This window comes from Alligator mississippiensis, chromosome 16 (assembly GCF_030867095.1).
Source record: "Alligator mississippiensis isolate rAllMis1 chromosome 16, rAllMis1, whole genome shotgun sequence".
Classification (NCBI taxonomy): domain Eukaryota; kingdom Metazoa; phylum Chordata; order Crocodylia; family Alligatoridae; genus Alligator; species Alligator mississippiensis.
The window spans coordinates 8778575-8792190 of NC_081839.1; the positions used below are offsets into that span (position 1 = coordinate 8778575).

The 13616-nt window shown below is 56.1% G+C and overlaps 1 protein-coding gene across 7 annotated transcripts in view; it reads left to right on the plus strand.

The window, feature by feature from the left end:
- NFIC (nuclear factor I C) overlaps positions 1-13616 on the plus strand; it is a 196666-nt gene that overhangs the window by 147792 nt on the left and 35258 nt on the right. For all 7 annotated transcript variants that reach the window (XM_019489924.2, XM_059720010.1, XM_059720011.1 and 4 more), the window contains 5 exons: positions 840-914; positions 1388-1511; positions 3901-4025; positions 10989-11117; positions 12019-12203. In XM_019489924.2, the coding sequence (XP_019345469.1) occupies positions 840-914; positions 1388-1511; positions 3901-4025; positions 10989-11117; positions 12019-12203 (638 nt within the window). The remainder of the gene's footprint in view (positions 1-839; positions 915-1387; positions 1512-3900; positions 4026-10988; positions 11118-12018; positions 12204-13616) is intronic.

Below are 13616 nucleotides of genomic sequence, written 5' to 3' on the forward strand. Positions count from 1 at the left end.
AAAAGACTCTCCTCCTATTCCCAACTCAGAGGCCTCCTGCCCTGTGACTGCCACAGCCAAGTCTCCCTGAGCCTCATGGCCAACTGCATTAGTGAGAATGAAGGCCACCAGTTTCTGTAGCCAGTGCTATGAAAGGAGTGATGTGGCCTGTGTCACACTGGTGCCTTTGACTCCTCAGCCCAAATGGCGAGGTGCCTGTTAACACCTTGGTCAAGTGGGGGCAGCTCGTAGCAAGACCCCAAAGCAGGGCACGATGGTGGACTTCTGGAACCATAGCAAGGCACATCAGTGGCTCTGCACCACATCAATGCCTGCTTGGCTATAGGAGCGCTTAAGCCAAGTTGGTAGGCCGCAGTTAACTCAAGCGAGTTCGCATGTTCACATGTGCTAATCTAACCTATAAACATTGGTGGTTTGGGTGAGGGCTCAGCTAACTCAAGTTATTGACTGCTGAGTAACTCAGGTTGAAAACTAGCGTGGGCAGAGGAAAGCCCAAGAGCTTCTATGGGATCCTCCCTCATCTTCCCGAAGCCAGATACTGCCAATGAGCCTGCCAGCTTCCCCAACAGAAACCTCATCCCAGGGCTGGCGCACCCCTCACACAGCAGGAGGCGAAAAACACTACCCCTCCAGTGTCCACCAACAAGGCCCAGTGCAAAGGGCAGATGAGCAGCTGCCATGAGACAGGACCACTGGCCATGGGATTCATGGTGAAGGGCAGGGGCAGGTGGGTGGTGGTGACCTCTGAAGTCAGCTGGTGCCTCTGCCAGTAACTTCAGTGGGGCCAGGCCCACAGCTCCCAGCTCCTCACAGCTTTCCCCTCTCTTTTCTTTGGGCAGATTCGACAGACTTCCAGGAAAGCTTCGTCACTTCGGGAGTGTTCAGCGTTACGGAGCTCATCCAAGTCTCCCGAAGTGAGTGCCATGTGAGCGGCGGCAAGCTTGCGTCACTGCAGCTGCGAGAGCTGCCAGGGCACTGGGGTGTTCACAGGGGGCTGGTGAACTTGCTGTTCCTGGGTGTGTCAGAGCCATCCAGACAGACTTCCCTTTCTACCTCCACAGCCCCTGGAGCAAGAGCAGAACACGCAGAGCTCACTGCAGGCCTGGTGAACAGGTCTGGGCAGGGCAGATGGCCTTGTGTCAGTAGCTGGGTTACAGAGCCCCTGGAAGACACCAGTTAGGACTGGTGAAACAGTAGGGAGGCTGTTGGATCCGGGGCGGAGTGCACCACTGGGGCAGGTTAAGAGATACAGTCAGCAAATGCTTTTCCCTTGGAACAGGCCCAGGGAAGCCTGGGATGGGAGCACTGTGCCCAGCACGGGCGAGCACACCCTTCCAGTCCTCCCCCATTGCCTCTCTGACGCACCTCTCTCTGTTGTGGTCCACAGCACCGGTGGTGACGGGTACAGGGCCAAACTTCTCTCTGGGAGAGTTGCAAGGTCATCTGGCCTATGACCTGAACCCCTCGAGCACCGGGATGAGGAGGACGCTCCCAAGCACCTCCTCCAGCGGGTACGTACTAGCAGGTCCAGGAGGAGACGGCACAGAGGGGGTGGAAAAGCTAGGGCAGGTCTGGGCTTGGCTTGGCTGGTTTGGCCCTTCCCTAGAGCCTGCCTGTGCCTCGCAGCACGGGAAGGCCCAGCCATATGCATATCCTCAGCTGGTGCATGGAGCCTGCATGAGAGTCATGTGAGCACACGCAGAGCTGCCCAGGCACTCGTGCACACATGGCACATCCATTCTGTGGGGCTGCCCGCGATGCAGAAAGGGGGGCATTCACTCATGGAAGCAGACGCCTGGCGCTGTGCACGCATTGGACATGGAGTCACCTGCCTCCTCCCTGAATGTCCACGTGGAGACAGCCCCCCCAGAGACCCCAGCAAAGAGACGGGGCCGCACATGGAACCACCCACACACGTCTCACATGTGGGATCATGTGGACAGTCCTCTCCCCCACAACACATGCAGTGCAGAGTTGCGAAACAGCTCCCCTGGCCCTGCTCTGCCCCGTGCCCCTCAGTATAAATCCAGGTCTAGTTTTATCCTGGCTGGGGCTGCCTCCTGGGGCCAGGCAGGTGGGCACAGCCAGCTTGCCTGGGTTCCTCTCCTCCCCTTCATTCTTTGCCCTCTCCCTGCCTGACACGGCCACCTAGGTGAATGCATTCCTTCCAACCTGGCCTAGAGCCGAGCTGGGGCTGTCTCACCAGGCTCTGCAACCCTAGCCTGGATGGGGATGGGGAGGGAGGAGGAGAGTGCTTATTGTTTAACCTCATCAGTGCTGCCTCGTATGCCAGGGATGTGGGGCCCAGCACAACCCTGCAGGGAACAGATCCAGCAGTAAAAGGGTTAACCTACATTTTTTTTGGCTTTGTGGCTTCCAGGCCCAACTTTGAATGCCCTTGACCTTGGCAGCTGTAGTGCTGGAAGGGGGTGGGGGAGATGGTCTTGTCAGCTCTAGCAGGCGAAGCAGGGCCAAAGCTACTTATGACTTGGATGGGTGACAGGCCGAGGAGCCCTGAGGTTCTGCAGACAATAGCTGGGTGACCCAGCAGTGAGGGCTGTTCCCTGTGATGCAGGCCTGGAGCTGTGCCCCAGCGCGCTGCTCGGGGCCACGTGCTGCTGGAGGTGATTTCCTTTGGAACAGACCTCCGAGCCTTAGGGAACTTGTGGAATGAGCAGAACTGCGAGCACCAGACACAGCTTCCACCCTCAGGTGGGTAGATCGGTCTCCCTCGACTCCCTCTCGTGGTTCCCAGGAATATGGTATTCATCACTGCCTGTCCCAGACACTGTGCAGCTGTCAAACAGCCCCTGCGCTCCTTCCCAGGAGCCCTGTGCACAGGGAGATGGGGGCTATTGTTTACGTGCCGTCATGTCAGTCGGTACAAGATCACAGGCTGAGCCGAGTGCTTGCTTTGGGCCTTTGGGCAGCGGTCTGTCCTGGGCTGGGGCTGGGAGCAGAATTTGGCCCAGAGCAGCCTTACCCCTTGCCAGGACAGGCCTACTAGATATTAGATGGGTTGTAGCTGCAGTCTCTGCTGAAAGGACAAAGTGAGCGGCACAATGCCCTGAGTTTATATATAGCTGCATTAAGCATCTTGAAACTCTGCTGGGCCAAGTTCATTTCTGGTGTAACTCGATTAGTGTTGCGGTGAGAACAGACTCTGTGGCACCCTGTGGAGCCCATCCCTGGTGCCCCATTTGCAGTGGTGTGGTGCCAAGCCTCCATCCTTGCTGCTAAAATCTACTGCCTTGTTGTAAGGATCTCAAAGCAAAGCCCTCTGGATGTTGGGTTTCCAGTCTCTGGTTCTCCTGATGTGCAGACCCCAGTGACCTCCATGGACACACTGCTCCACTGGAGAGTATCCCTGTAGCTAAGAAAGCTTTCCAGTAGCTCTGGGGCTGGATGACCCTGGGCTGTTGACTTATGGGATAAGGGCTACAAGACTGCCCCGGATTTGCTGAGGGTCAAACAGCAAAATCACTTCCCTCCTAGAGCTGAGAGTAGAGCCCAGGTGTCTCAGCTCTCAGTCCTTGGCTCTGACCAACAGACTGGTCCACGCTGGAGCTGTTGGTGGAACCCAGGAGTCCTAGCTCCCATCCCCCAGCTCTGTTCAGGAAGCAATTCCAGTGAAATGGCTTGGTGCCTGGGTATTACTGAGGTGATGTTGGTGCTATGATGGTCCAGGAGGTATGTGAAAGGCAAGAATTCTTGTGGGCAATATCTTTTATTGGACCAACTGTATGATTGGTATAGACATAGGCAAGCTTTTGCATATCACAATGCTCTTCCTCACGCCTCGGAGACAAAAGCAGACACAGCTGAGCTAAACAGCAGCTGGAACTGATGCCTGGACACAGCCCTGTGGGTTAATCACTACTAACTATATCCCTTCCCCAGGAGTAAACGGCACAAATCTGGCTCCATGGAGGACGACATAGACACGAGCCCGGGGGGAGAGTACTACACCTCACCCAACTCACCCACGAGTAGCAGCCGCAACTGGACAGAAGACATGGAAGGGGGTAGGTCTGGCATCCACCCGGTACCTGCCCCTCTCCCCGGTGAGGCAGCCCCCGCCTGCAGGGCCCAGGCTGGCCTCTGATCCCACTGTCTCTTCCTGGCTATGTGTTAGCTTGGCTTCCGAGTTGGTTACAAGTTCAGGGAGGGAGGGGCAAGGCATAGGGCAGGGCAGGGATGGGGCTCTTCCCATCTGGCCCCTGAAGGACCTCCTTCTAGGTCTGCTCTGCTGTGCACCGGACGTGGCCACATGCACAATACCTCTTGGGGCTGAGCTGAGTTCAGGGGCAAATTCTCTGGCAGGGCAAGAGGCCACAGGAGCAGGAATTGCAGCCCAGTCTCTCCAGGGCTGTGCTGGAGGCTGTGTATCCTCTCCAGCCACACACGGATCACTAGAGCAGTGTCCCATGGTCTGTTGGCATTTGGATAGCCCTGCCCAGGGAAGCCCCTTGGGTGCCCCCAGGATAGCCCTGTACTTGAGGGCCAGGCCTGCCTGTCTCTCACACTCATCTAGCTACCCCATAACCCCTCACAGCATTGCACTTGCCCTGCACCCCAGCCAGGCGCCTGCCTGCCCCACCACTGCCCACACCACAGGTGCCTGATATTATTGGGGACAGCTTGCTTTCTTGTGTAGGTTTTTGTCTTCCTGTCTAGACAGCCCAATTAGCTGTTCGTTAAGAAAGGGGGGGAGTAGGACCGGCTGAGTTAATTAAAGTGATACTGCCCCTTTTTCAGATGCCTGCTTCCCAGACTCCCACGCTCCTGGGTTTCTTTCCTTAAATCCATAGAAGGGGCGAGGGGAGGGGGGGAGTCTTGCAACTTTTACTTTGTCTTAATCCAGCGATGTCTATTCCCCACTCCCTCTCCTGCCTCCTGAAAGCACCGGTTGCAACCCAAGCTGGGGAAGGGGTGGTTCACAGACTTTGCTGGGGAGAGCAGGTGTCCCTTGGATGCTGGAGAGCTGCTGGGCTAGAGCCATGGGGGATGCTAGCAGCTATGTGACAGAAAGTGGACTTGCCACCAGTTTTACCAGTCCAGGGATAATTTTTAAGGGGCCATTTTGCTTTCAAACTGGGAGCATCAGTCTGGTCCTTTGCCCCCAGCATCCACACAACCCTGATCCCAACCTCTGTGTGTGTGCATGCATGTGTGTCCATCTGAGTGCTTGCATGCATGCGTGTCTGCTATCACAGATCTGCCCCTTTCAGGGGAAGCTTTTCCTTGAGGCACCCCAAGAAGCAGCCTCCTTTGCTCTCCCTCTCCCCAAGGACCCCCAGTGCGGATTCTCCTTTGGCTTTGAGATCGCAGCTCCTCTCTGTCCCCGTCTTTCCTGGTGATCAGTGGCACTCCCCACTCAGAAAGCTCCTTCTTCGCTCAGCTCACAGGAAGGGGGGTGTTCCTCCTCAAAGAGGGTTCAGAGACTCCCCAAACTGCACAACGGGCAGCTCTGCTCCAAGCAGTCTTTATTGTGCCATGCAGTTTCCCCAGTCCTCCCTCAGACTCTGCTGTCTCACTAGCTCTATCCGGGGATTATGCCTTTCTCTCCCCATCTCTCTCGGAGCCTCACTCTTCCTCTAGCCCAGTCAGCCACACTCGCAGCAAAACTGCTGCAAAAGGATGGTATCAATCCAGGCACGAGCACCCAGTCAAATGAAACACATTATGGGGAACCACCTGGGGAGCAGTCTCTGTGGTCTGCTGCAAGCCCCAGATGGTCATCTTCCCTGGACATGAACAGGGCTTTCTAGGTGTCCTGTTTATGAAGCTGCTCACAGCAAAGCCTGCTCATGCTGAGCCTCCGTGTTCCCCAGCAGGGGCAAAGGGGCCAGGAACAGGTTTCAGCTGGATGGTAGAGAAGGTTTCTCACCCTTGGAGCAAGAAGGCTGGGGAAGAGCAGCAGGGCCCAGACACCCGGCTGGCTGTGAGGTGAGGCTCTGGGAGCTTGCAGGCACCCGGCCATCCCCGTGTTCCTACTTTTTGGACAAAAATAATTTATTTTGCCCTAAATATTTTTTTTCCAAAAAGAATAGTTGAGCCCTGCTGAAGCGTGGGGACATTAACAGACCAAACGCACTAGGCGGCTATTTAAACAAAGAAAAGTTCTTTGCACCAAATGGTAGCAAACCCCCTTATCCAGCTGCCTGTTCTCATTGCTGTTCATTACTGATAGCAAGAGCCCCCCATCTGCAGTTCTTGCAGTTCTTTCAACCTGTCATTAAAGACCAGCTTCTAATAGCGACCGGGTCTTGCTGGCACCTGGGGTGCTGCTCCAGATAGATTTCACAGGATTTTTCAGTTGCTCTTTTGCTTTGGTTATGGCTCTGCCTCCCGGGTCCAGCAGGAGAGTGCAGTAAAACCTGAAGTAAAAAAAAAAAAAAAGTTAGGTCAAAAATGTAGATTTGGCCTCATGGACCCATTTTCGCCTCTTTTTTGCCAAATCATTTGCATCCAGGAAAAAAAGAACAAAATATTTCAAGAATGTTTCTGTTTTCCCATTCACTTCTGCGCCTCGCTTGGCTGCTCCCCTCCATTTTATTTTTTAAAAAAGGGCTTAACAATTGCTCCAGGCCAGCTAATGTGTCTCGTTCAACCCCAAACAATTGCTTTTGTGTTTCCTGGAGTTGTGAGCAAACTGCATGAGATCTGCAGAGTGCCAGGCAGGCTGCTTTGGAGGACTGCAGAACAGAAATGTCACCAGGACCTCAAACTTAGATTGTGCTTTGGGTGTTGTCAAGTAGGGGCTTGCACTGGGGCCAGTTTACCCCTAGCAAGCACCTGAGTACCTTTGGCGTGGCTTTTCCTTACCCACTGGCCTACAGAGCAGTGCAGGGCCCAGATCAACCAGCACACAGCACATTTTAAGGTAGGAGCTAACCAGTAGATAGAGCCGTCCCTGGGGGGTGCAAATCGGGACGACTACCCCAGGCCTCGCACTTTGGGGGACCCTGTGGAGCCAGGCTGGCTTCATGTCCAGCCACTTGCCACCCCCCTCCCTCCCTCCCCCACCACCATACCACCTCCATGTCCAGGCCCCGCACAGGCTGATTTGCCCCAGGCCCCGCACCCTGCTATGGTCATCTCTGCCGGTAGATACAGACTGAGTGATCAGGAGCACTGAGCTGATAGCAGTCAGCCTGAAGGGTGCAAGTGGCAGCACAGCAGCTGTTGAGACTTTGTAAGCATCTTGGCAAAGGAGGATTGCTAAGAGGCAGCATTGTGGTTTGCAGGGCAGCATGGAAGGAAGCCTGTATGTATATCTATACCCGCAGTTCAATCCCGTGCCCTCCCAAGGCTGCTGTCTCCAAGTTGAGCAGCATAGGCTGAGGAATGCTGTCCACAGGGGCAGGTTGGTATGGTCCAGAGCCAACGTATTGCGGGAGCCCAGGCATTCTGCACTGCACACACAAAGCTGCCCTGGGAGCAGCATCCTTGTGGTCTTTGAAATGATTTGCTCTGACTCACGCAGCTGGGAGTGCAGAGCTGGGAATGGTGCCGTGTGTCCAGGATCCCCACCCCTGCTCCCTGCAACACCTGCTCCGATCACTGAGCCACACCACACCTGCCCTGCAGCTTGCTTCTCATTTCTTATGGTTAGCTCCCTATGGTGGTCTTGGCTCAGTGGCTCTTGAAGCCATCAGGGATCAGAGAGGTGCATCAGCTGCAGGTGTGTGTGCACATGCACACATCCATGTGCTCTGGTGTGTGTGCATGTATTTTCATGCGTGGGGGCATATCTGTGAGTTCACTTGTGCCTGAGAATGTGCAGATGTTTTCATCTGTGTGTACGCATGCATGCATTTGTGTGTGGGTGGGTGTTTTTGTATGTGTGCTCACATATATGTGCATGTGTATATGTGTTCACATGGGTTTGTGTTATGTGCAAATGTGTAAGTGCACATGCTGTTTCATATGAGTGCCCCCCCCAGCCTTCCTGAGCCTGGCATCCCAGCAGTGCACTCCGCCGGCTGGTGGGGGCAATAAGCCTTGTGAGAAGTGACGTGCTTAGCCGGCGCGTCGGAGGGGGGTTTATTTCAATCCTGTACTGGATGTTCTGTGAAATCCTCCTAAATGAACGTCTGAGAAAGGGCTAAACCCATTAACGCCGGCTGGGCCACATGGCCACAGCTAAAGCCTCCATGTCATTGTGGCAGCAGGATCGCCTCCCTCTAGGAGTGCTAACCCATGGCACTACCCATGCCCCCACTTAGGGCCAGGTCCCTAATATGCTGTCATGGGAATGGGCAGAGAAGGCAGACACCCTCTTTATTGAGGTGCCCAGCATCCTGCAAGGACTTACAGAGCCTGGACACAGGGCAAGGAGGACTGCAGGATTCCCTGGCACAGAGGTACCAGGGAAAACTATGGCAGGGCTGAGTGCAAGGAGGGCAGAGAGAGGGACACAGGATTGAGCTAGTGAGTTGGCAGCAAAGAAAGGGCAGCAGAGAAATAGGGAGAGGGGTGGATGGAGGCTGCAGTCCATCTGCCACTGTCACGTCCATCCAACAGAGAGGCCAAGGAAGAGGGAGAGGACAGGGAAGGAACCAGCGCACAAAGGTGGCTCTATGGCATCCTATGTAGACCCCCTTCTGGGCTGCCCTTGGGGGCTGGTGGCCCTGGTATGGGTACAGTACCTCAGGGGCAGCAGCCTCCCCACCCCACACTGTGCAGCACAGGAGAGCAAGCACGCAGGGCACCTCAGCTCCCTCCCCAGCACACCGGTGCCCGGGACTGCCTGCATCAGACCTAGGTCGCACTGCACGGGGGGAATTCTCTTATGGCCTAAGGAAGGGCAGCGCATGCCCCAAAGCTTGTCAAACTCTTCTCCCAGCTATATGATTGGTCCAGTAAAAATGTCACAAGAAGCCCGTGGTGTAGTGACCCGATGGGGCCACAGGGGAGGAAGGTGTCCCATCCATCAGCATGGAAATGTCCCAGGCAAGGAGGCTTCCACGTCCTGTGGACAACAGCCTCCCCATCAGGACAGTTTCCCTGCTCCGGGGCCTCCTATCAGCCTTCCCACCCCCCCAGCCAGCCTGAGCCCGCCCCTCCCCCTTGCTGTTTATGCCATTTGGATCCTCGTGCTCCGTCTCATATCTCCTCCCGGTCAGCGCCCGGCCAAGCCAGACATATTTTTAGTTCTCTTAATCTTTCCTCATAAATCAGCAGCCAACTGTCCGAGCTGGGGCCCAGAATGGGGCAGGGCAGGGCTGGGCTGCAGGGTGTCCTGTCCCGCGCCTGCCGGTGACTCAGCAGGACCTGCCGCTCCGCTGGACAGGCGAGGGGTAGTGAGTGCTGGGGATGCTCGGGGTTGGGGGAAGAAACAGCATCTCCATCCTGTTTGTTCGCCCCTGCCTCCCCAGACCTCCGTGTCCCACCTGGGCAGAAAGCCACAGCCCAGCAGCCTTGCTGGGCTCTGGGGCAAGGTGTCCGACTCCCACAGAGAAAGCAGGGGGGCACATACATGGCTTGGTTTTCCTTAGGGCCAACCCACTGGGCTCTGGAGCACCGCGGGGTGTGCTTGGTTCCAGTTGTGTGGCCCCGCAGCAGTCTGGCACCAGTAACGTACCCAGACTGGGCCTGCACTTGTGCCCTGGGCCTGTTCGTCCTGCCCTGGGCTATTCAGTAATCTCCAGCGAAGGAGGGGGCAGACCTGGGGCAGGTTAGAAATGCTGTCCTGTGCAGGGGTATACTGGGAGCAGCTGGTGAAGAGCACAAGCTTCCTCACTAGAGAGACTTTCATCCCATGGATCCTCCACAGATGCACACGCACACACGTGCTGGCATGCCAGTGTGCACCTGCATGCACACACCTGCAGGTCATGCGCATACACATCCGCACATCTGTGAGTACCTACGCATCCACACACACCCCTGCACACACAGCAGCAAACCTTTCATCACAAACACACCTGCACACCCAGGCACACCCAGGCACACCCATGCATATCTGTGCACACCCACAACATGCACACAACACAGCACATCTGCTCCCATTTACACACACACACATCTGCACATCCACTTGAGTATACACACATGTGCACACATCCCATACCTGCACACCCAGCTGTACCCATAGCTGCCCAGCCATACACATCCATGCACACACACCACCTGGGAGTGGTCCAGTTGGCATTTAGGCATCCCCAGAGGCCAGTGCTGGCAGAGCCGACATGCCTCGCTTAGCAAGTGACTTGTGCCCTCGGTTTCTACCTCCTTAGCCAAGAGCAAAGTGGCTGCTGCCTGTGGGCCCAAGGGCTCTCTTCGGGCTCCTGTGCCCCCTGCTGTCTCTGCTGCAGCAGTAACCTCCCCATATTCTCCAGGCTGATCATCCAACACCAGTGACCCCATTCATCTCTCCTGTTCCTCATCTCGACCGGCTCAGTGCAGCAGCTAGCCTTGCTGCCTCCAGACATGGCCAGTGCTGGGGTTAGCCTCACTGCAGAGATGGGACCTTCCTCAATGCAGCCCCTAACACTTGAAACACCTTCTCCCCACCCCGGTCAAGGAGCTCCCATCAACCCCTAGCTGCTTGGCATGTGTGCGCCCCCTCCTGACACCAATGCATACTCCCACCCTAGTGTGCCCCCCACCCAGGCTGAGGTGAACAGCCCAGCTAAGCCCAACCAAAGGGGTTTCTTGCCCTCCCTCCATAGGCTGTCGAGCAGGCTTGCCAGCCCATCAGGGCAATTGTTTCTCACTCAGGATGACTGTCCTACTGGATCAGAGTGCTGGCCTGGCTAGGCCAATGTGCAGCCCCTGACAGCAGCACCCCAGAAAAGTCAATAAAACCATGGGCTGGGGGTGTGGGAATATCCTTCCTAATCTGGGGGAGATCAGGCTATGCAGTGAAATGCTCCCCCAACAGTACCACTCAACCCAAACCCAGCTACATCCCTCCCCTTTGTCTCACTCAACCTTAAGACAAGTGGTACCCTAACGATTGCTGCTTTTTTGGCCCCCAGGCATCTCCCCCACCGTAAAAAAGACAGAGATTGACAAGTCACCTTTCAACAGCCCGTCGCCCCAGGACTCCTCCCCGAGGCTGAGCAGTTTCACGCAGCACCACCGTCCAGTCATCGCCGTGCACAGTGGTAAGTCGGGCGTCTCTGGGGCATCCTCTTGGAGTCTCCCAAAGCACGATGGTATGGCTCTCTTGTTGTGTGATGTCAAGACAGGGGCGGTCTGTGTGATGTCAGGACAGACAGGCGGTCACACTGCTGCAAACACAGTGGGGAACTGCTGGGGGACCAAGTGGTGCTGTACAGACCAGTGGGAACACAGCCAGCCTCTGCTAAGGTGCTTCTGAGCTGAAGCAGAGGCCATGCAGCCACGGGGAAGCCAGGAAATCTCTGTTCTGTTTGGACCCACATCCGTGCGGGGAGGCAGGAGCAGATAGAGTTCAGCCAGGCATTCAGCTCCCTCTGGGACTGATGGTTAGTGTGGACTGAGCCTATGCAACCTGTTAGGGAGGGGGCTATGACGGGCACTTGCTCCAGGCCATTCCCACAGCAGCTTCTCTAAGTGGGGCTGGACTGTAAGTGGCCATGGGTACCCCTGTTCATGTATCGAGCATGCCTCCTGTGCACCAGGCGAGGAGTCCATGCCACCCCCTCCTGAGAGGCAGGTAAGGATCCTTGTTCTCACTTTACAGAGGGGAAACTGAGGCACGGAAAGATGTTTGGTGACTTGCCCAAGACCACAGCATGGAGTCAGTGTCAGAGGCAGGGGGAGGGGGAGTCCCTGGCTCCCTGACCTGTGCTTGGAGCCCACTCCCCTGCCGCACTGCCCATGTGCTGTGTGACAGAGACATAGGTGTGAAGCAGCTCGGGTCATGAGGGGCTGCCAAAACAGGGACCTTTCTCCTGCTGCCTTGAGCCCAGAGTGCTCCTGGGGAGGGGCTGGGGAGCAGGAGCGGGCGCTGGGTGTGTCTGCCTGGCCTGGTTCTTGGAGTGAAGGCCACCCGGTCTCCTGTTTGTCTCTCTCCCCGTCCAGGTATCGCTCGAAGCCCACACCCTTCATCTACTCTGCATTTCCCCACCACCTCGATTCTCCCCCAGACAGCCTCCACCTACTTCCCCCACACCGCCATACGGTACCCGCCTCATCTCAACCCGCAGGACCCTCTGAAAGATCTCGTCTCCTTGGCCTGCGACCCGTCCAATCAGCAGCCTGGACCGGTAAGGAGCTGGAGAATCGTCCCTTTCTCTCCCTCCCACCACCACCTTCCCCGCCTGGGGCCTGGGTGGGGGAGAGGTCCTGACTGGGCCGATACCACTGGGCTCCTGCCAGACTGGCTGGGTATATCCCTCCCTGAAAGCAAGTCATGAGCTAGGATCAACCCAATGAAAAGGACTCAATGGCACCTCTGACTCCCTGATTATCCCTGTTTTGTGGTACAACCAGTCCCAAGGCAGTCGGGGCTGGGGCTAGAGGAGCACCTGGCCAATAGGTTAGATAGAGTGGTCTGTCTGGCTCCTGCAGGGCAGGACTCCCTTAGCACACATCTAGCACACCATGCACGCCCCTGTGTAAGGGCTCACCTGGTGCTTTGTTCAGTGCTTCAAGTGGGCTGGCTTGAATGAAGTTGCAGAAGGCACCTTTTTTTTGTACCATCTAGGGCAAGCAGTGCTGCCTGACCCACTGCCTCTGTCCTGGCAGGAATGTGGCAGACAACAGATGTGGGGCTGGTGATGGACCCCATCCCTCCTCACAGACCACTCCAAGCACTAGGTTGGCTGGCGTTTAGGCTTGTGCTGACCCCTGCGTGAGGACACACCTCACCCTGGGAGGACATCCTCTCAAGTGCTGCAAAGAGATAAGAACCCTAACTCTTTCCCTAGCTGAAGGGGGTGGGTAGGAAAACCCTGTTCCAACCCTCCTCCCCAGGAGGTGCCCTTCTTCCCCTGGGACAGCAGGGACCATGACCCAGGAAAGCCAATCCCTGGCAGCACGGGCTTGATTAGCTTAAAATTTTTCTTCCTGTTAAATTCATTGAAGGAGGACTAAGTTGGAGGGTGGAGATCATGGACTCAAACCTTCCCCAAAGCCCAGGGAGCTGCACAGCTCTAACCTGCTGGTGAAGAGCAGGAAATGAAACGCTGAGCGCATGGTGGGGAATGAGCGGCCTGAGTCAGTGAGGAGGGGAAGGTCAATCTTTGAAAAGCTTTCACTCATAACATTTGATGGTGCCAGTGGCACAGAGCAGGCTGAAAAGCCAGATGGGCAGACAGACGGACAGACAGACTTGCGGAGTAAAGAGCTACTGAAAATCTAAACTCCGTCCTTGGTGAATGCAAGGGACATGTGGACCTTATTTCATTGCCCATCCCACCAGCCATGAATTGCTTCAGAGTCCAGGAAATTGCTATGTGTGACTCCTGCCCGGCTGTACTGCCTTGCCCTGGGTGGGCACCACAGGTTCTTCCTGACCCCTGGAGCACAGAAATGGCTGGGCACACATTTGTGCCCCGCTCGCCCCATGCCTGGAGTTGAAGGGCAGCCCTGGGTCCATCCTGTGTGGTGGTCCATCCTTGGAGGGGGCAGAAGGGAGGGGACTGTTCTTTCTGTGTCATCTTGTACTATGAACCCCC